The 22,510-nt window shown below is 49.8% G+C and overlaps 1 protein-coding gene across 1 annotated transcript; it reads left to right on the top strand.

Moving 5' to 3' along the window:
* The first annotated feature begins 3,423 nt into the window (after window positions 1–3,423).
* Window positions 3,424–19,046, top strand: STMN3 (stathmin 3). Its single transcript, XM_027710608.2, has 5 exons — window positions 3,424–3,683; window positions 12,677–12,772; window positions 13,127–13,302; window positions 13,790–13,981; window positions 14,481–19,046. Exons 1-5 carry the CDS (start codon window positions 3,665–3,667, stop codon window positions 14,538–14,540), a joined length of 543 nt encoding a protein of 180 aa, XP_027566409.1. The 5' UTR covers window positions 3,424–3,664; the 3' UTR covers window positions 14,541–19,046.
* The last annotated feature ends 3,464 nt before the right edge of the window (window positions 19,047–22,510 follow it).

The following is a 22,510-nucleotide window of genomic DNA, read 5'->3' as shown; positions in this document are numbered from 1 at the left end:
TCTGTGTCGAGCCTTGTGGTTCCTGCCTTAGGAGCAGTAATGAATTCTGACGGGTCTCTTTTGTTTGGGGTGAACGTGCCGCTCCTTTGTTCCCAGCTTTTCTTCGGCGCGGTGCTCCCACCCTTCAGCCCCCTGTCAGTGTATTCATGGAACGGCTCCGTCAGCATTCCAGGTGCTCAGGCCGAGGGTTGGTTCCACACGTGTGTGACTGCAGCGAACTGCTCTGGATTGATGGATTACTCAGTTTCTAAGACCCAGGTGTTTTAACAAGGCATGGTTTACCCGGACCTCCAAATTTTGCAAAAAACGTTTTATGCAGTTACATGAGGGAGAAGGCAGGAACGAAATATTTTACAGATGTCTCTGTGCTTTATTGCTGCATCTCACGCTGTCAGATGGTCACTGTGTAGATGTAGAACAGGATATGTCTTCTTCTGTTGTAACTTTAAAATTATCTATCCCTAGCCAGCTGCACAGTTGGTTTGTGTGCAGAAGTTCTGATTTTAAAAGGAACAGAAAACTTTATGTGAATTAAACTCTGTGTGATCTGTGCTGTTCCCAAAATGTGGTACCTTCTCTGTCTTGGTGTTGGGTTAGGGGAGCTCACGGGTGTTGCTGTTTTCATCACCAGCCTTTAAACTCCGTGAGCTGAACTTCCCTGGATTATAAACTGTCTTTGATTATAGGGAGTGGGCTGGATTATAAATTGTCTTTAATTATGGAGAATGGGCTGGAGAGCACGGAGTTATTCCTTTGGATCTTCATGGCACTCCATGCAAAACGTAACAGCTGGTTTTGCTCATGTTTCTGACTGTGAGCTCTTCAACGTGATACCAATCATGCAAGGTTAAGCTGCAAAAGAAATTACTTTGTAGAGATTGTAAAATGAGAGTGTTGGATAACCTGTAGGGACAATAAAGGTTCAGGTCTCCTCATAAATACATGGAATACCGTGTCGTCGTTATTTCCTGTAAACAGATCTTTCCTACATGGAAGAGCAGTGTCAACTGTGTGCCAAATGAGATTATTTTCCCTTGTTTAAGAGCTGTTGGTTGCAGCAGTGTTACCTGCTGGGAGAGAAGGGCTGGAAGACTCCCAGCCCAGAGCAGGAGTGTGAGTCAGCAGGTGCCTGTGTCCACAGCAAACATGACTCAGCTCCCGCTGGCTCCGCATCTCCTGGGGCTGCTCCTCTGCACCAGTGACCCCACCTGACCAGGCTGCAGCCAGGCTGCCTCCAGCACTGCTGCACCAGGTTCTTCTAAAAACAGAGCAGAGGAAACGGGGAGGGGGGGGGCAATGGTTTGTAATTTTAAAGAGAAACATTTATTTCTTGTTCAGGTTGCGGAGAGATTGCGAGGGTTTGGTGGAGCTGCAGCGCCTGTGTTGGGGTACAGGGATGGTAAATAAAGGTGTTGTCTTAAACTGGATCATCATCCTGGTGTTTGGCTCCCTGGGGTAAACCCTGAGTTCTTATAAAGCAGGAGTTTGGAGAGGGAGGAGAGGTTTGCAAAATGTGGGTTGTGTGACAGTCCAGCCCTTCACCTGGAACAGCCTCTCCCTGCCAGCTCAGGCAGAGGGAACCAGCCCTTCTCCTCTCATTAGTGGATGGGGAAGATCTTGGCTGAACTATTTTTCATTTTCAGGGAAAAAAAAATATGCAAAATATAAACCTTGGAAAAGATGATCCTTAACCTCTGTGGGGAAATAGCTGAACCATGTCATGGAGACCTGGAAAGGAGGACACTTGTGCTGTGAAGAAATGCAAAAGGAATAATGCTCCTGTTTGTTCAGAGGCTGCCCAGGCAGGATCTCTCTTCCTAGATGAGATCCAGATGCTTCCAGATGAGCAGGAATCTTCAGAAATGGGACAAAAGAATTCCTAGAGCCACGAGGACCTGCTGTGAAACTCCTGTGGTTGGCATGAAGGTTATTTTCATCCTTTCAGACAGGAGAGGATTAAGTTACCAGTCGTTGTCCTGAGATGTGATGGTTCCCATAACAACAGGCTAAAATTTTTGTTTGTCCCAAAATTATTTGATTCCTTTAAATCCTGGTAATCCAGAGCCTTTCTGTCTCTTTACTGTTGGGAAATAGCTTTCCACCCTGACCCTCCAAATCATTTGTTCCCCATTTCTCACACAGTGTATTCCAGTGGGACACATGCCATGGCACCTTGAAAGCCTTCTCTTCCCTCCCTTCAATAAAAGGAATAAAATGTGTACAGGATTGATGTCCAGAAGATGCAGAATGTCACAAGAGGTAGCCAGACCCTCTTGGGACTACTGGGTACATCAAAGCCAGAGCTCATCCTGAACAGAGCTGGGAACTTATTCCGGCAGTCAGGTGCCTGGGATGGCTGCCTTCCTCTGATCATGGCAAAGATAACAGATAAAGCCCTAGAGATTCAATCCAAGGAGAAAGTAGAGGGAGTTGAAGCTACAAAACAGGCTTTGGACAGAACAAGAAGCAGTGAAAGGTCATAAAAAAGCTCCTGTTGCAAACACGCTTTGAAAATGTGTGGGTAGTGTTAATTTTATTCTGAATTAGACTAATTTTCTATAATTTTTGTTTTTGTTTTTAAATACAATGCTGAAGGAATAGGACACTTGGAGATTGGGGGGGGAAAAATTAGGAAAAAAGGAAAATCTCTGGGTTTTTTAACTGAATTTAATAGGTACTGCCTGTGGCTTCTGCCCCTGACCAAGCCATAGCACTGGCAGCTACTCCAACAACCTGTAGTTCCCTGCAGCAGCTGGAATTGTTTGGGAGTGTCTGCATTGCAGCATGCTGGGAGATGTGTGGGTTTGGGAGGGTTCCCTGCTCCCAGATGTGTGTGTGATGCTCTAAAATCACAGAAGCATTGGCCCCTAACAAGAGCCACAAATGGAAATGAAAGAAATGATAGAGAACAGAGAGCAAATGAGAAGAAGAGAGGTCCTGCTGCCTGGGGTGGGGGAGAAACCTGGAGAATTCTCACTGAAGTGAGAAGGCTCCATTCTGCTCTTCCTCCTCTACTTTTACAGCAGTTTCCTCCCCAAACTGCAGCTCCTTTAGTGCCTCAGTGCTGGTGCAAAAAAAAAGCTAAACCCATGCCTAAAAACCTGTCTGGGATCCCTCCTCCCTTTGCTGTTTGCCTAAAGCTGCTGCAAGGGTTGGGGTTTGGGTTTTACATCTCAGCCCAGCTAAGCCTGACCCCCGACCTGGCCCTGCAGGTGAGGCTGTCTTGGAATAGATGGTTTAAAAAAAAAAAAAAAATCAATGAATTTGCTTATCTCTGCTTTCAGCAAGGGAAGAAAAGCAGTTTAGCTCATCTCAAGCAGACAAGAAAGGGAGGAAGAGGAGGAAAAATCCTCTTTTGCCAGCGCCCGGCTGGGTGTGTCTCCCCCCCTCCCCCGTGGGGCTGTGTTCCTGGCAGCCAGGCTTGCCTGGGAGGGATCTGCCGTCAAAGCCACCCAGGAAAGGAGGCCTGATACGCTCATTAATATTCTGAACTAGTGACCCTTCTCTTTCTTTCCACCCCTCGCCTTTCTCTGGGCGCTCCAGCCTCTCCCCGCCGCGGATGGCTGCAGCCCCCTCCAGCTGAGTCAGTCCTCCCTCCCCGCAGCATTGCAGCACCTCCGCAGCTCCTGCGCTCCTGCAGCACCCGCTCCGCTCCCGCCGCAGCATGGCCAGCACCGTCTCAGGTAGGACAGGCGCCTTCTGGGGCGGCTCGACATCAACGCACTCCTAAAACCATCGGGTTTTATTTTTTTTATCATTATTCTGAAGGTTTGGGTTGGTTTTTTCAATTTTTTTTTTTTTTTTACTCCGTGGGATTCAGGGGAGTTCTGTGCTGAGGAGGTAGCTGGTATGGCAGCATTGTTCCCCTTCCTCCCCCGTACACACACCCTTCTGATGCAAGATAGCAGGTGGGCTTTTTATTTTAATATGAATAGACAGGTGATAAACTTGCCAATTTAAAATATTGCTGCCATTACCTTGTACCGTTAGAAGATTCTGCTACATGCCAATTAAATATTGTTTTTGTAATATGTTACAGGGGGGTTTTTTTCCCCCTAAGAAAAATTTGCATGCTGTGTAGCTGGATGTAAAGAAATCAGGAATTACATTTTGTTTTATGGAGATCATGTATTGCCTAAATGGGTAATGGAAAGGGAGACAGGGATGAGAGACAGTAATGCCCTATAAAATCCCCCAATGCCAACCCAAAGAACCTGGAGGGGTTTCTGTGTATTCTCAGGACTTCCCAGCCCTGGATTTCTTCCACAGCTCGCATTTCTTGGTTAGAAGATGGTACAGGGGAGCGGCCCTTTGATGGCGTTGGGTGAAATGAGATGCTGCAAGGGAAGCCCTTCCTCCCTCCTGCAGCAGTGCCGGGAATCACATCCCGGGAGCCTGGTCAGGTTTGGCTGCAGGATGGCAGCCTGCCCCGAGGATGCTGTGCTGCCTCGGTCCAGCTTCCTAAAGACTTGTCTCCCCTTTTTTTCTCGGAAGGAGGGATTCGAATGGCTGAAACCAGGAGTGTGGGTGAAGGAGAAAAGCCTGAAATGGTACAATGAACAGTGGGTGTGTTTAGGGGGTATTTTGCTTTTAGAAAAACAAGTTTTCTCTTGAAATGGCTCTGGATTCTGCAGCCCATAAAGAGGGGCTTGGGTGGGGAAAGTGAGAGCCTGGAGGGCTGGGACGGAGGGCTGAGCAGGAGTGACAGACAAAAAAAGAGCAGGCAGTGCTTTGTGCCCCCCAGGCAAGGAACCAGCCCGAAGGAGACCAGGCAAAACACTTCTTGCTGCTTTTGCTGTCCTTTGCCTGGGTTTCCTGCTGTGCATTTTCTGTTCCTTTCTCCTTTTAAAAGACCAGTAGATGCAGGGGGGAGAAGGGCAGAGAGATGGAGGGGTGTGTGGGGGGAGACCGTGAGGGCGCAGCTGATCCTGAGTGGGCTTTGCATGCAATTAAAGAAGTCAAGCAGCATTGTAAAAATGTGTCTCTGTGACAGAAAACCTCCAGCTATTGTGTGTGTTCCTGTGAGTATCCCTGTCTCAATGATCGTCTGCAGCAGTGCACTCCTGGGAGGTGCCACCCATCTCCTGCCTTCCCTACTGAGCAGGATTGGACCTCATTTGCAGAGTGGGGGTGGGAGGGGAGGCTCAGACTTACCGGCCATCTAAACCAAGGTTGCATCGAACTTGAGATGGACGAGGATGAAACACGCGTGGGCAGAACATGCGTTTTCCAGCTGGTGCATTCTCGCCCTCCCAACCCACCACATGCCCGTAGCATATTTCATCTTCCCAAAGATGCGGGTCTGCTGTCAAGGGAGGCTTGGGATCTTGAAGAAGCGTGAAACCGTGCTTCCTTGTGGCTCAGATCAAGCAGAGAAACAATTTCAGGGGGTAAAAAGTCACGGGAAAGCAGTGCTGTGGCAGGAGGGAGGAGAATAGGGCGCTGTGTGCCAAGGGATGGTCAGGGCTGAGCCTCGCCCAGCCGCCTTTGCAGGAGCAGCTCCTCATCTCCCCATCGCCTATAGCACGTGCAGCAGGAACGGAGAGTAGCCTGGAAAGGCAGGAGGAAAAGGACAAGTAAATCCTTAAATTAAGGAATAAGTCTTGTTTGCTTCCTTCATTATTTCCTTCTTTATTCTCAGCAAAAGCCGATCCGTGCTGAAGGCAGAGCAGCTGCATCCTCTGCGGCTGATGCCCCGGGGGCTCATCCCCCCCTTGGGAAGACTAAACAAACAACCAAATCCTTGGGATGAAAAGAAACGGGGCTCGCTTCCCCCAGCCCGGCAGCCCTCTCTCTTTTCTCCCTGCCACCCCAGGCGTTTTCCCCCGGCCCTGGGGGTTGTTTTCGGAGCTGGAGCCGCGGGATGGGCGGCACATGCTCAGTGCCGGCTCAGCTGCGGTGCCGGCCCTGCTGCCGGGCAGCCCTTGCAGGGGCAGAGCCCCCGCACCTCCTCCCGCAGCATCCGCGCAGGGCTTTGTGCTTTTGTGCACCGCGGACGGGGGGTCTGGCTGGGCTCTGCAGGGCTTACGGAACATCCCCCCGCCGTTTGCAGCACCTGGGTTGAATAAAGGGACCTGAGACTATGAAATGATGCAGTGAGGTGACAGCCTCGCTGGCTTTTCTCTCTGGCGTTAGCGTGTCTGAGAAGGTGGAGCCAAGAGGAAACACCAGGTTGTCATGACTGGGCATGGTAAAAGGGCCTTGGCAGACCCCGAGGTTTTCCCCTCCTGCATTGAAATGTGAGAGTTGTGTGACTTCATGTAGCTCTGGGTTATCCCCTTTTCTGGATGGTATTGGTGGACACCACATGGTGTTGCCCTGTCCTGACACTTCTACTGCCCACTGCTCAGAGGCCTTTCTGTCAAGCTCTCCATCTCTCTGTGTTCTCAAGAAATCACCATTTGCTTTTTCTTCAGGTGTCGATGGAGTCTACATGGCCTTAGAAATGTATGATACTTTTATTGGGACTTAAGGTTTACAAGCCCAAAGAATCTACTGTAGGCATTTATATATATATGTGTGTGTGTATGTTTATATATATATATATGTTCTTTTTTTTTACATGTATCCAAACGAGGAATTGAGGGACCTAAATCATTGGAAAATATTTGTTCTTTCTAAAATATAAAATGTAAAATACAAATCATATCTTATTTAATGGCACCGCGTAGGCTCTCAGAGATTGCCTCAGATATCTCAAAAGAGCCTGTCAATGTTTGTTCAGATTTGGTAAAGGCACTGTTTTATCCTTCTGCAAAGGAAGAGCTGGGATTCAGTGGCTGGATGTGGCAACCAGAAGGCTGCGGATAAGCCCGTTGTGACAGCAGTGTGGGCAGCAGGGGGGATTGCAACTTCAAGCTTTATTAGGGTGAACAGGGCTGATGATTCTTGGTGATAATCCTTGGAGGGACCTGAAGCTCAGTGGAACTTCTGTACCCCTAAATTAACTGGAAACAACATGCCTGGCTAATCCCTCCCAGTTGTCCTAGTGACGTGGGCTTTACTCTTCCAGGTGGGAGTTTACGTTTCAAAAACAAAAGTCTCCTATCCAGAGGGGAGTTAAACCAGTGGCCAAATCTGTGATTTAGAGATAAAAAAGAGCCAGAGAGCAATCAAAGACCATGGGCTTGTTCTGTGGCACTTAGGCACATCCCGACTGGTAAAGAGCTGCTCAGTATATTTCCAAAAAATTCTTTTGTTCTTTAAAGGTACCTCTACATTTTTAGTGCCTTACTAGAGAATCTTATACCCTCTGAATGTGTTTATACAAATAATAACGCTGTATAATGGCCAAGTACAATAATCTTTGGTTGATGCACAGGAAACCAAGATGCAAAGAGGACAAATGACTGTCTGTGGTCACACAGTATGTCTGTACCTGACCCATCATGGCACTGGGCTCCTGTCTTTGTCTCATGAGCTGCTGCCTCATCAGGTCCCCCACTCCTTTGTAGCCCTTTGTCTCACCCAAACCTGACCATCCAAACCTGTGTTTGCCCCAAATCCACAAATACTCTGGGTCAGCTGCTTCCATTTGGCTCCTTCCTCTGCTTTATCGAGCAGCCCAGGCCATGCTTCTCTCCTCCCTGACAGTCAGTCACTCCCATCTCAGGCTGCCAGGGCTCTGCTGCACAGCTTGGGCCCTTCTCTCCTGCTGAGCCCATAGAAGAGGAGATTCCCCTGGTTATTTTCTGGGAGCAACCCACATGTTCCAGTGCTACAGCTCGAGTGATTTGCTGATCCGTTGGCCGTGGGTTGATGTGACATTCATGAGCTGCCAATAAAACCTGGGGGGAAGGAGCCAGGTGATGGGAAACCATCCCTGGGTGAGTGTTTGGCAGATGCCTGACAGAAGGCAGAGTAACCTTCACATCTGCCTGTTCTCGTGGATGGTCCCACATGAGCCCATGGTAACTCCTGGGCGTGAAGTCTCATGGTGAGCAGCTGAGATGGTGTAGGGTGCCAGTGTGGGGTGCAACTGCTGAGCTGACAAAAAAACCAAACAAACAAACCAGAAAAACCCAAACAAAACCCCAAACAAACAAAAAAAATGCTACTGTTTTCTCATTGTGTGAGATCTGCTGCTGACTGAGATCTGCTGTTTGTGGAAGCGGGGGACCAAGAAGATGGAAATGAGTTAGACTGAAGTGAAGGTCTGGCCATGATTTTTATGACAGGATTCATAGCAGGGGAGAATATCTGGAGCCTGTTGTACTCTCAAGGCTTATCAAGGACTGTGGTTGCTTTTGTTGTGTGTGTGGCATTGCAGTCTTTGTGCTGGAGGTCTTGGTTACCTGCTCTCTGGCTTCTCTACCTTCTGTTTAAGCTTTGACTATGTTTATAATTGGCCTGTTCTCATTTTTTTTCATGAGACAATATTCCTCATGGAAGCAATTTTTACTTCTCCAAAGTTATCTTCACAAACCAAATTATTTTCTTGTAATAACCTTCCTTTGACCTTGCTATCAGACAGAGCACATCCAGTTTCATCCATTTAAATTACCTGAATCCACATAAATTAGCCTCGCCGTGCCTCTGGTTCATTGTGAATGGCGCCATATCAGTGTTGTGCATAGATGGTCTCGCTCTGTTTTGCTGGATGTCATTAAACACCAAACCAAAACCTGGTTAGGAAGCAGAGAACAAAAGTTTTTGATGAATAATAGGTGTTGAGCCCCACCCTCCAGGCACATGTCGAGCAGGAAGACAGTTCCCATTGCTCGTGCACAGCACCATCCCCAGCCGTTCCTCCATCTCCGGCGCCGCAGCCACTCAGGGAGCAGCTGGATAATGTCTCCAGGGGTTGACTTGGAGATAAACACTTTACACGGATCGATGGTGCATGTAGCGCTCCTGCTCATGCAAAGCAGAGGGGATTTGGAAGTGCAGGATGTTCCCTACAGCACTAGAGGGAGCACAGGGAAGGAGTCGCCAGAGACAGGTGGGAGCCTCCTGAGCCTCCTGGTGCCTTGGTGAAGGCCCAGGTCGTCTCCCTTCTTCTCCTTAAAACAAGAAGAAAGTAATTTTCCCCAAGCATTATATACGTGTAGATGAAAAATTTTAATAAATATTGATTGCTTCATGGGGTGTCCGAGGGAATAAAACCAAACCGGAGTCAGCCTGTGTTGATGGCAGGGAATAAATGTTCAGAGGCATTGAGGAACTGACTGCACTTTTTTGGATTGTAGCTTAATCACTACTCAGGGCCCTCTGAAGCAAACAAAACATGAGTTTACCCTACTTTACAGGATGAGACTCTGATATATTTTTTATTATTTCTACAGTTTATTCACCTGTTAGTTTATACAACTCAGTCATTTGCTATGTTTCACCCCAGTTCTGACAGCAGTGAAGTGTTATGAGTTAATGTTGAAGATATACCAGAGTGAATGAATTTGCTGCTGATCTTTCTACTGCAGTGTTTGCCTAAAAAGAGACACAAAATATCAGTAATTCATACCTGAGTGAGCAGCCTGTCCTAATCCTCTACCCACCAGTGAGACAGAGCTCTTGCTGCACCTCTGAGACTGAAGTGATGCTTTGGGATGAAGTCTCTGAGGACATGAGTCAGATTAATCTATGCAGAAATGAAATATTTGTTCAGTGTAAGCTGAATTTATTTTTGCTGACTTAGCAGAAATAAAAATGCTAATAGATCCTCAAATAAAAAGTTCAGCATTTCCTGTCTAATTGTTCTTAAAACATGTACGTTTGTGCACTGGATACAGCCTTTCTGGGAAGGGGCTTGATGGCCATGTCATATTGTGGCCAGCCAGATATTTTGTCCTGGTTCAAGGGACACCAGCATAAATATGTTCTCAAACCCTTATATCTACTGGCAAATGGGAGTGCAGATACTTTTGAAGCAAATTTGAGTCCTGAGGTTTGAAATGCTGATCTTTTACCACTGAGTTCTTGGCATGTCCTTTCTGATGCAGCTGCAGCAACAGAGCTGGGGAAGGGTCTGGAGCCCAAGTGTGATGAGGAGCGGCTGAGGGAGCTGGGGGGGCTCAGCCTGGAGAAAAGGAGGCCCAGAGGGGACCTTCTTACTCTCTACAACTCCCTGAAAGGAGGGTGTAGTGAGGCAGGAGTCAGTCTTTTCTCCCAAATAACAAGTGATAGGGCAAGAGGAAATAGCCTCAAGCTGAGCCAGGGGAGGTTTAGATTGGACATTAGGGAAAATTTTTTCACTGAAAGGATTGTCCAGCCTTGACACAGGGTGTCCAGGGAAGTGATGGAGTCCCCGTCCTTGAAGGGATTTAAATTCCATGTGGATGTGGCACTTGGGGACATGGGTTAGTGGTGGGAGTGGCAGTGCTGGGGGAATGGTTGGACTCGATGATCTTAGAGGGCTTTTCCAACCCAAACGATTTAGTAAACCCATGATCCTGTAATTCCTTCGGGAGTCGGTCCTTCCCCCTCGCCGCGCCGCAGCCCCCGGCCCCGCGGGCGGTGCTGGGCGGACAGCTCCCGGCGGGGTCCCGGGGGTGGCGATGGTCCTGAAGGGACAGCTCCGGGCTGGGCGCGGTGCTGCCGCACCGGGAAAGGTCCGGGAGGGGGGCTCGGTCCACTGCCCCCTTCCCGCTGCTTCCCCCGCTCCACCCCGGCAGCAGGAGCCGATCGGGGCCCTTTGGGACCGTCCCCCCGCCGGTCCCCGGGGCCGCGGCAGCTCCAGCCCCACTCCCTCGACCCCTGTGCCGCTAATTGCTCATGACGGCTGGCGCCGGGCTGCAGCTGCAGCGTCCGGGACGGGGCAAGGATGGAGCACTTCCAGCGCTCATCACAGCCCTGCCGCAGCCCAGGGCCCTTTTGTCTTCTCCCTCCTCTTCATTTTAATTGACGGAGAGGCGACGGTCAGTTTGCTCTACAGCGGGGAAAACGGGACCGGGAGGATCCCGGTGGAATGGAGGCAGCTGTGAAACCACCACAACAAACCTCCTGAAAGGCAGGGAGTGCAGCATGGAATCATCTGCACAGAGTGCCAGCACTGAAGCTCAAGCAATGAAACACAAAGCCCTGTGCTCTGTAACAAGTGCTGGGAGACCGTTAAATTGAATTAAACGAGCGGGTCGGGGGTGTGGCACATCTGCTTCATGTCTTGGTTTCACCCAGGCCCAGACATAATGGTGGAGCAACGACCTCGTTGCCTGGTTTGTTTGTATTAAATGATAATGTCTAAATGATAATAAATGATAATGTCTCTCGTTTATTCCCGGGGAGCTTCCTCAGGGCTCTTGGCAGCACATTAGGAGATGAATTAGCTTACTGCTGCATGCCATGACTTCTGGCCTCTCACAGGCTTTCCAGAGGTTTTTTTCATTTAAAACAAAATCAAAGACGTCTGGCTGGCACTGCTGATGTGAACTGTTCCTATTTGGTTTACATTTAACAGCAGGACTGGGCAGGGTGTTCAAATCAAAATATGGAGCAAGCTAAGAAATTGTTCAATAAATATCTGAGCTTCAGGGATGGTTGGTTAGCAAAGGAGGGTGCTAATTAGGATGAAGCTCTGTACCTAGGAGAAAAAATAAGTGCATATATGAAGCAGGCATAAGTTTTCCCACTCAATTAGCTCTGGGAAGGCAGAGGAGAAGACCTGAAAGATGTTCCTGAGAACATGTGGTACACAAGATGCTACTTTTCTCAAAATTGTCCTGCATCTAGTGCCTCTTCATATCACAGAGTTCTGGGGGTTTTCCTGTCCTGGCCCAGGGGAGGGTCTCGCTCTGAAGGTGGCATTGGCAGCTGAGCTGCAGAGTTGCCTCTGGCTGGAGGTCAAAATGTGAGCTCAGTACAGAAGGGACAAACCAAGGCCAGAAGCACCAGGGCATGTGGGAAATCCAGAGGCAGAGACAAGACAGGACACCAGAATGTCTGTGCCTGTGGCAGAGGCAGGAGCAAGGGCAGCACAAGGAGGTTCGGGGCAGGTTTGGCAGGACATGCAGCCATGAAGACTCTGTCCCCACATGCCTGGGTGTCCCCTGAGGAGCCAGTCCAGGGCAGAGCCTCAAAGCACCTGTGAGACATGGGATCTGAGCCCCAGCTGCTGACCCGAGACATGGGAGTGATGCTGTGAGGGTTACAGTGATGTGATCAAGAGCCTGACAGCCTGACAGAGCACCTCCCTGGTTTCAAGTCCATCTATTCTGAGGCCCTTTGTCAAGAGTGTGCTAACAGTTCACTGTCTTAAATGTGCTAAACTCCAAAAATACAGGTGAAGATTGCCCCAGAAACAGACCTGCTGCAATCTGTCACGAGGGCAGCAGCTCGTGCCCTTGTGATCACCGAGGACTCTGCAGTGCATCCTCCAGACTGGAAATTCTCCTTCCAGTGGAGAAAGGGTGTGGGCAGCTGTCCAAACATGGTTAATGACATGGGCTGCAGTGTCCCAGCTCCTTTGGAGGGAAAATCCTGCACAGAAACTTATACCTCTAGATGTGGCAAATTCCTACTGTGTGTCTTCCCATGACATTTGCCACACTGGCATCTAATTTAGCCTGCTCTAGGGCAGACACTCCTCGGGGACCTTTTGGCATGCCATGGGAGTCTGGAAAAGCCTCCATGAAGTCTGGTAGCTGCAAAAGGGGTTCCTTGTGTACTTGCTTCATTTCTCTGTGAAAAAAAGAGCTGCCATTGTTATTATAATCTCTTCTTACTTCTATTTCATATTTTTCAGCCTACAAGGAGAAAATGAAGGAGCTGTCTCTGCTCTCCCTCATCTGCTCCTGTTTCCACACCCAGCCCCATCCCAATACCATCTACCAGTATGGAGGTAGGTAACCTGCTCCCACAGGAGCTCCAGCAGTGTTTGGATGATGCTCCCACTGGCAACATGGGAGCTTGAGAGTCAGAGTCTCTCTGCTTTGTGACATACAAGGGTGACATACAAGACATTAGCAGCAATGTGGCCTTTCTGTAATTATGCTGCGACTTTAAATTAATTGCATTGACGTGGGGGAGGGATGGAGGTGATCACTAATTGCAAAATTCTGGAGATAAAACAAAATCACCCGGGTCAGGACACACAGGACTCTAATTCCTGTATGAAGAGCTTGGTACTCTCAGGTGAACACTCTCCCGAGTGACGGGTCCACAGAGTCACTTTTTTTTTTTTTCCCTCACAAAGATATGGAGGTGAAGCAGCTGGATAAGAGGGCATCAGGCCAGAGCTTTGAAGTAATCCTGAAGTCCCCTTCAGATTTATCTCCTGAGAGCCCAATCCTTTCTTCCCCTCCCAAGAAGAAGGATCTGTCCCTGGAGGAGCTGCAGAGGAGGCTGGAGGCTGCAGAAGAGAGGAGGAAGGTAAGGAAATGTCCTATAGAAGCAGTGACTTTTTTGTGACAGGCACTAATTGCGCCAAACTCTAAAACTGGCTTAGCAGCAGCAATCTACAGCAGCTGGGAAGAGTATTCTGGCACTTGTTATTATATTCCAGTGTGAATTGTCAGGTGAGGTACCAAGGAGTGAGGTTCTGCAGCCTGATTTAGCCAGGGAATTGGACTCCATCATCATCACCATGTAGATGTGGTGCTTGGGGACAGGGGTTAGTGGTGGGCTTGGCAGTGCTGGGGGGACTGTTGGATTCAGTGATCTCAGAGGGCTTTTCCAACCTAAGTGATTCTATGATAGCAGAAAAAAGGCACCAAAACATCTTCTGAGCAAGAGTGTTACGGGGTGGAGGGGGGTGACAGAGAGGTTTGAGCAGAGGAGGTGGTCAGAAAGCCCCTCTGGGGAGCTGAGGGCTGGAAGAGCCTCTCTCTCCGGTCACCTCCCACCTCTCCCTCGGCAGACCCAGGAGGCTCAGGTGCTGAAGCAGCTGGCGGAGAAGCGGGAACACGAGCGGGAGGTGCTGCACAAGGCGCTGGAGGAGAACAACAACTTCAGCCGCCTGGCCGAGGAGAAGCTCAACTACAAGATGGAGCTGAGCAGGGAGATCCGTGAAGCACATCTCGCTGCCTTGAGGGAGCGGCTGCGCGAGAAGGCGAGTGCAGCACCCCGGGAGAGGGCTGAGGGCTCGGGGTGCTGATCCTCGTGGAGGGGTTGGGGTCTGGTCCCTGTGGGGTCATCCCAGTGCGATGGGCACTGGGGAGTGGGTGTTTTGTTGCTGGTGGGGCTGTGGAGCAGCTCTTCTCTGGAGCAGCACGAGGAGGGGGAATGTGTCAGTAGAGAACATTGTCTGGGTAATCTTGATAAGTGCAAGTTCAGAGCCGCAGGATCAGGCCCACCCCGTGTCTATGGGCTGTATGGCCAAAGGGCTTTGCATGAGAGGGGATCCATGGGTTTGCTGTGGGTTCCATCACCTCTGGGCTCCCACAAATGATGCTTCACTCCTTGCAGGTGTAACTCGCTGTCCTCAAGGGGTGTTGGATGGGAAATCGGTCTCTTTTTTTATGTCTGATGTAAATCCTGGGTGCAGGAGGAAAATAGAGAGCACAAGAGCAGGCAGTGTTAGCCTGGTGTCACCTCTCCCATTTTTGCAGGAGCTGCACGCAGCCGAAGTCCGCAGGAACAAGGAACAGCGGGAGGAGATCTCTGGATAAAGGGCTTTTCTACACATCTAGCACCTGATTCCTGTTAACAAACCAACCAATCGACCAACCAACACATCTCATTTTGTTTGTCTAGATGCAGCATTCAGTTCTCCATCCCCATTCCCTGGTGTTCGTCCCCCAGCTACACGCTTCTCTCTGCATCCCTAATCGTCAGTGCTTGTGGGGATTCACAGATCATAGGGACCTCTAAGCAGAATAGCAACTAGTTCACATGAAATAGAGAATCAATCAGTCGACCAGTCAATCAAAAAGCTTCTTTGGAGGGTTTTGTCCTTTTTTTAAAAAAAAATATTTCTTAAACTCATGTAAAAAAAAAATAATTAAGGTATTAATAAATTCAACCAGCAGTGTCACAGAGGTACAGATTTCTTATCCGGGGCTTTTCCTCCTCTTGGTTTTTGCTCCGAGCCAAAAATCAGCTTCAGAATAATGGGAAGAAAGTGATTATTTCTGTATGTGAAGTTAAATAGGGAGCAACCCCTTGTTTTCCAGTGGTAGGAAAGAGGAAGCAGAGGGATGGGTGGCTCAGGAGTCGCAGCATGCAGAACTTCCATCTCTTGGCTGTATCCAGGGCCAGTCCAGGCAGGCAGTGACCCAAAGTCCTCATCTTTGGGTGATTCTTTGAGAGCAGAGTGATCCTTTGGAAGCAGGTGAGGGTTTTCACCCCAAGCTTGGTGCCAGGTGCCCCATCCTGCACTGCCTGACACCCTGGTTACCTGTGGACTGAAGGAGCCCTCTCCCCACCCAAGCAGGGACTGAGAGGTCTTGGACATTCAGCCCGGGAGAACCATGGATGGTGATTGCACCCCTGGCTCTGTGGGAGCCCTGGGAGAGGGCACTTGGTCTGCAGGCTCTCCAGCACTCCCACAATACAGGATTTCACTCTGTTAGGAAAGCAGATCCAGTAGAGACGGTGCATGGTTGTGAAATAACCTCTTAGTGAACAGAATAATCACCCTTCCCTCTTTCCAGAGGTGGTTGTGGCTCTTCGGCGCCATTACAGAGCAAACTGCTGGAGATCAAATCCTGGAGCTCTTTGTTGATCTCTCCAAAAGTCCCAGCTGGATATGGGAGGGATCTCTCAATGGCCGTGTCTTGACATCAGGGGACTCTGCTCCTAAAAGGAAGGGCTACCTTACTCCCGAACCCCTCGGCCTGGGCTGGGGGCAGGACAGGGCTGTTAGAAAGCTCCTGTGCTGTCAGTGATAAAAATAAAATAAGATTTAGGGCAAAGAAGGAAACTGAGGGTTGAATTTCTTACCAGTAGCTAATGATCAGTTTATAGTAGCAGCTGTCTTAGATAAGCATCTGTGTAGAGCGCGGCATCACCGCCAGCATCACCTCATCCATATAGTGGCGAGAAATTTTAAAAAGTTTAAAAAAAAAATTTAAAAAGTAATTTAAATGAAATGTTTGTGTGTAAGAAATGGTTGAAACTGTCAAATGTCTGTGTCCCGCGTTGGTGGGATCTGAGAAGGTATCTGCGAGATATTAACCCTGTCCTACTCTCTGTGGTGCTGAGTGTTTGCTTGGTGTGTAATTCTGACCTGGAGCTTGTTGTAAATACTGTTTTTAGTACTATGATTATTATGATTATTATTATCAGAAATGTTGTACTCATGAGCAGGAGTTGAAAACAAGAGAAATGGCCATTTTCACTCTCTCCTGGGGGCTCAGAAGGAGTCAGGAGGCTGGGCCAAGTGAAGGCAGGCTGTTGGTGGGATGCTGGACCAGGGAGCAGCTGGAAAATGATGGGATTGGGAGCTGGAGGCAGCTGAGTCCTGCAGGCAGGGCAGTGAGAGCAGGGACGGCTGCTCCTCGTGCTGGGAGGAGAAGGAAGGGCTGAGAGGTGAAATAGAGGAGATGCTTCAGTTCTAGTACATATTATTTAGTGTTGACCCAAACCTCCCTGTGTGGGGGTTCCAGGTGACTCCCTGCAGCCCCAGGGAAGCCAGAGGACCGTCAGGTTTGGCGTGTGTTGGAAGAGAGGTGGTCAGTGGCAGACTGTGCCAGACTCATCCTCCCAGACAGCTCCTGAGTCTCTGGGCTCAGTTCCTGCCTGAATCTTCCCTCTCAGTCCCTTGTGCTGCCTGGCACCTCTCTCCTCCCCCTCTCTGTAGCCCAGCTGGGTCTCAGGTGGGGACTTACTCTTGCAATATCTTTCCCTGGCAAAAAAATCCTCTGGGAAACACAGAATGGCCTGGCAGGTGGTGCTTGTGCAGGTGTGAGCACTGGGAAACTCATTTTTCTTCCCTCCGTCGGGCCGGTGAGGTGAGGGACAGCGGATGTGGCTGGAAAATGTGTTACTGCAGGGTGAGCTCCTGCATCAGAGGAGCAGGAATGTGCAGGGGGAGTTTTGCATCAGTAACATCAGGCAGCTGCTGCCAAGACACGTTGTGCCAAGGAAACAGCCTCGTTGGTGGGGCCGGAGGCTTCAGGTGTCGCAGAGCCGTGTTTGCCTGGTGGAGATGGATGTAGTAGGGATGTTCAGGAGCTTGATGCTTGTCCAGTGCCACTGGGCGCTATCAGGGAAATGTGTGATTGCTTTGGCTGCACGGTGTTGGCTGGATGAGGGGTGTCCACCCACTGCTCCAAACCCATCGTGGCCAGGAGCCATGCCCGACCGGCAGCACGTGGCACGGGCCAGGATCATGGTTATTCCATGCCTTTCCATATCCCTTCATGCTAATGGCTGTGTGCAGCTGCATATTTCATGCCTCAATTGAGACTAATCAAGTACCCTCATTAACATCCATACTACCCCAGCCTCCCTCATTTCTGGACTGTTCCCATGTACTGCAGTCATGGACATGGCATGCAACTCCCAACTCCCGCGGTCACCTTCCTTCTGGTGGGGCTTGAGGTCCATTGATTCCTGTGGGTGTGTATGAATCAAGCTCTGTACAGACAGTTTTCAGCCCCATTTTTGCAGCAGCACAAGGACACAGGACTGTGCCTAGTAGGGAGAGCATCCTCAGGGCACACACAGCACCCCTGCCCAGACCATGAGTGTGGCAGCTGTGTGAGGAAGGAAGGACGAGATGGTGACATTATTCTGTGCATGTATATGCCTCCCAAAGAGCCCTCCTGGGGAAGGGCCTCTGACTCGGGCAAGATCGAGGAGCTGAAGTGAAATGAGCTCCCAGCTGGCACCAACAGCTGGGCGATGGGTGAAGCCGCAGAAGAGCTGGGAAAACTGGCCTTGTAGCCCAAATTACAGCTCTGCGCCCATGTTATCCCTCACAGCAGAGCTCAGCTCTGTCCATAAATAGGCGCTTCCAACTTCTTCTGGACTGAGCCTGTTCCTTGTCTTATTATTTCTGAGTCATCAAAAAATCTTGCTCTAACTCAGATGTGGGGTCCCCTTTGAGTTGACCTTCCAGGGCCGGTGGGAGTTCACGATTGCATGCATCCTACCTCGGGGGTAGGTCAGTCTTGCTGCTCCCTTTTCAAATGTAAACTTCAGCTTGCTTGCTTTAGCTTAGCCCAGTGTGGCTCTCTGGCCCTGGCTCTGCAATCCTGTCTCATGGGGTCCTTTATATCCCTCCCATGGCATTCCTGTCCTCCTCGCAGTGGCTGTGCACTCGGCTGTGCACACGCGCACAGAAATGCATCCGTGGAAACAATATATGCACATACACTCTGATACCACTTGAAATGAGTCAGGGAATGGCTGTTTACGGTGCTAGAGATTTCTTACTCTCCATGCTAGGGACAAGATGACATAGCAAGACCAATAAACTCCACCTTTGTAGTCAATTGTCGTTAAGTAAAGCAGAAGAGGGGCACTGGCCCACGCCTAAGTGTGGGTGCTCCGTGGTCCCTGGGGTGCAGGGATACAGCCTGGGGGGCGTGGGACCTGAGTGCAGGGGATCCCTGCCCCAGCATCCCCTGTACCTCAGTTTCCCACACCCCGAGACAAGGGGACACGGACACTCCCTGCCCACGGGGACCGCGGGAGAGCCAACGACTCCACGCCTCCAAAGCGCTCTGAAATGGAAAGTACCAAAGCATCGAGTTGGGATAGGCAGCTGTGCATCCCGGGAGGAAGAGCCCGGCCCGTGGCTGCAGGCAGAGGGTTGGAAGATGACTGCGTGGGCACGGGGCTGAGCCGTGACCCCAGGGCTCAGCATCCCACTGCTCCCCGGGCAGGATCCGCTCCTCCCGCCGCAGCCGGGGCCACCGTCCCTCGTGCCGGGTGGGAAGCTGGTGCAGTGTCATGGAAGGACTTTCCATCCCTAACAGAGCCTTGTCCGGTTCCCTTCGGTCTACCACGTACATTTCATTGTCAACTTGAGGTTGTTGTTGTGCAAAAGAAGTGATTATGAAAAAAAAAATAATAAAGGAAAAAAAAAAGAAATAAAGTTGGTATGAAACTGTATGTGTCCGTCTCTCCCCATAAACGGGTTGGTTTAGTTCCAAGGCTTCTCTTTGTATTGTGAGAATACCAATAAATTGCATTAAACAGAAAATTGACCTAAAGATTTAACGAAATAGACTCTAAGCATCTGAATGCCCAACGAGTACTTTGCATCCAGCACAGAAGAGGCAGAAAATGACAGTTTATGGCAGTTGTCAGAGGGAAAAAGTAATAAATGCTTGAATGAGGGTCCTGCTGATACCCCCTGTGGCTGGGAGTGAGGGTGTGCACAGAGGAAGATCGAGAAAGATACAATACAATACAATAAATATATGATACAAAAATAAATACAATAAACGCAGCTCTGGAGAATACATGAGCTTCTTTATTAAAAAATCCAATGTTTCCTTCATGAGCTTTTCCTAGAAAGGATCCAGCTTGAACTGGACACAGTGGAAGGGAGCAGGGCCATGGTTACCAGGGAGAGGGGACCCTAACCCATGGGACCCTGCATGGCCAACACTCCAAAACCCATCCCTGGGGCCAGGTACACAAAAATGCCCCCAAAGCTGCAACTGAAAACAGGGAAGTTTGTAATCCACAGGGATATGGGGGGGGAGGGTGCCTGGCCACTGCTCCAGCTGCTGGGGAAAGTATCCCCCACTCACCTTTTTGGGGGAGGCTTTTGCCACCATGAGTGGTGCCCAATATCCCTGCCCACTGCCCTCCTTGTCCTTGAAGTGATATTGAAACAGCAGCATCCACATGGGCTGTCCCACATCTTGTGTTCCCATCAAAATAACCAATGTGGGAGTCTTCCCACAGATCTCAGCAGAACTCTGTGTACAAGAAACTGAGGGAAGGCAGAGGGAGTTAAATTTAATTCCCAGGGCAGTGTTCTGTAAGAGCAGGGAGGACAGTGCCAGGACAGTGCTGGGGCCATCACAGCGGTGGCAGTGGCTGAGCAGCCCATGCTTGATGCTCTTCCCACGTGTGCTCAGGACGCTGCCTCCTGCACAAACAGGAATTCTATTTTTGCAGCGTGACCTTCCTGGTTTTGGAGATAACGACCTGACTGCAAACACAGCATTGCTCACTTCTCCTCTGAGGTTTGCTACAGATCACTAACATGGGCTCTTAAAAAACGTGGATGTAGAAAACTAAACCTCTGCAGTAGTCTTGGGAAAACAGAAGCAGTTCTTAGTGCCATACAATTCAAGATATATTAGAGACCAAGCATGGCCACCCTCTAACTAGTTAATTCAAGTCACATCCTTCATCCTTTTGTCATCTGAAGGAGGAAACTGTGGAGGGATGGGATCAGTTGGGGCAGGGGGGTGGGAGAAGCAGGAGGTATCATGGAGAGGCTCCCACCACCCTCCTGCCCTGCCCACCGTGGAGCCCTCCAGGGCTGAGTGCTGAAGACACGATACTGAAGTCTTGGACCAGACCGTAGCACCCACAAAATCATAGTATCAGGGAATGTTTAGGGTTGGAAGGGACCTTAAGGCTCTTCTCATTTCAACCCCCCTGCCATGGCAGGGGCACCTTCCACTAGATCAGGTCGCTCCAAGCCCTGTCCAATCTGTCTGTGGACACTTCCAAGGGTTGGGCAGCCACAGCTTCTCTGGGCAACCCATGCCAGGGCCTCACCACCCTCACAGGGAAGAATTTCTTCCCAATATCCAAGCTAACCCTGCCCTCTGTCAGTTTAAAACCATTCCCCTTGTCCTGTCACTCCTTGCCCATGTCAAAAGTCTCTTCTGAAAAAATCAACAGCAGGTCGAGAAAGCAAAATATCTACATAACTCCTGGAGGGATCCCTACAAAGTGCTCAAGCTGTGCCTGAGTGACGGGAAGGGAAGAGAACAGCAACCCTGTCACAGTAAATGCAAAAGCTCACCTGGGCAACCAAAAAATAGAGATTTTGCAGAGTAATTGGGTTTGAAAAATAACAGCTCATCCTTTCTCAGAAGCCTCTCTGGCACTGTGGCTGGAGTGAGTCTGCCCACTGATAAAGGGGCAGAGCAGGGAGCAGATAAGGTGCCAGGAGGTGAAATCATCCTACCCTGGGTGCTAAGAGGAGCCCAAGGACCTTCCCATGTCCTGGGATCAGACAGCAAAAGCCAGGTTTTGCTTTTTAAGAGGCCACCGACTGCTGGGAAAACTGGTGTACGGCAGCATCGCTGGGGTTTTGCTGCCTTCTTACCATCTTTATAAGGCCTCTGCCCTTGGGCACTGCCAGGAGCTGGTTGTAGTGAGAAAAGGGACCTTTTTTCTGCCCCATCCAGCCCCAGTGTGATCCTGAGGATGCTGATGCCAGAGGAGACATCAGCAGCAGCACCTGTAGAGATACAGACAGGCTTCCAAGGAAAATGGAGTCATCATTTCCAGTGGGTTATTTAACCTTGCTGGTTACTGCTGGTTATCTTGGAGAAGGAAAAGAAATACAATTCCTTGCGAAATGTCACTTTAATGGTATTAGCTTGGGTAAACTGGCAAGTGAGAAAGAACATGAGGGAAATAGAGCTGGCAGCTGGTTATTGGGCATGGTTGGTTTGGATGGGGAGGACAGAAAAAGAAAAGGAAGAGCCTTGGGGGGAAAAAAGCATTAAATAAACCACCACAAATGTATCTGGCAGGTGCATTAGAAATTTGTGTAAAAAATACTAAACAGACTAAACACCACCTGAACACCTGGCGGGAAAAGCCACTCACCCGGTTACTGTGAAAATGCAACAAATGGAAACATAGCAAGTGTTTCCAAAAGGGGTTCATGTCTTTTGAGGCCTCTGGCCTGGCTCTTCCCTTTTCAGAGTGCATTAGCTATCTACTTGTGGAAAAAGTGCAATGTGGTAACATCACGTGAAAAGCCCTCCCTGAGAAATCCCTTGTGCCTCCCGAACCCCGGACAGCACGGGCACAGAAACAGCAGAAATGACACCAAAATCTGTGAAAGCTCATGGTGGCCAGGGAAACACAGAGAGCAGAGTTACAGCACAATCCTTAGTGCTCATATGGACCATCGGCAGCTCAGGGATGGCTCCTGGGCAACAGACAGAAAACCACTGACAAGGACAAGGGCACTTCTCAAACACTGGAGAAGGCTCCAGGGAGACCTTAGAGCCCCTTCCAGCACCTAAAGGGGCTCCAGGAGAGCTGGAGAGAGACCTTGGACAAGGGTATGGAGTGATAGGACAAGGGGGAATGGCTTCACACTGCCAGAGGGCAGGGTTAGATTGGATATTAGGAAGGAATTCTTCCCTGGGAGGGTGGTGAGCCCCTGGCACAGCTTGCCCAGAGAAGCTGCAGCTGCCCCATCCTTGGAAGTGTTCAGGGTCTGAAGCAACATGGAATGTGCCTCTGCCCATGGCACAGGGTTTGGAATGAGATGATCTTATGGTTCCTTCCAGTCCAAACTATTCTGTGATTCTGTGAATGGCCTTTGCACAGGACACCACCGAAGAGCTCACAGACACCTCAGGTAGGTGGAGGCCTCTGCCATGATGGAGCAAACCTGTGCAGAGTGTTCCTGAGGTGCATGAAAACCAGCCATGAACAGCTGAGGGCTTGCACAAACCCTGGAATGCATGTGGGG

The sequence above is a fragment of the Pipra filicauda genome, unplaced genomic scaffold (assembly GCF_003945595.2).
Source record: "Pipra filicauda isolate LSUMZ 115617 unplaced genomic scaffold, ASM394559v2 scaffold291_size933811_pilon, whole genome shotgun sequence".
Lineage (NCBI taxonomy): Eukaryota > Metazoa > Chordata > Aves > Passeriformes > Pipridae > Pipra > Pipra filicauda.
This window is presented reverse-complemented; position numbering and strand designations above follow the sequence as displayed.

Coding starts and splice junctions, on each gene's coding strand:
- STMN3 (XM_027710608.2), top strand. Junction 13,303..13,789: donor CTGCAGAAGAGAGGAGGAAG/GTAAGGAAATGT, acceptor CTCCCTCGGCAG/ACCCAGGAGGCTCAGGTGCT. Junction 13,982..14,480: donor GGGAGCGGCTGCGCGAGAAG/GCGAGTGCAGCA, acceptor CCATTTTTGCAG/GAGCTGCACGCAGCCGAAGT.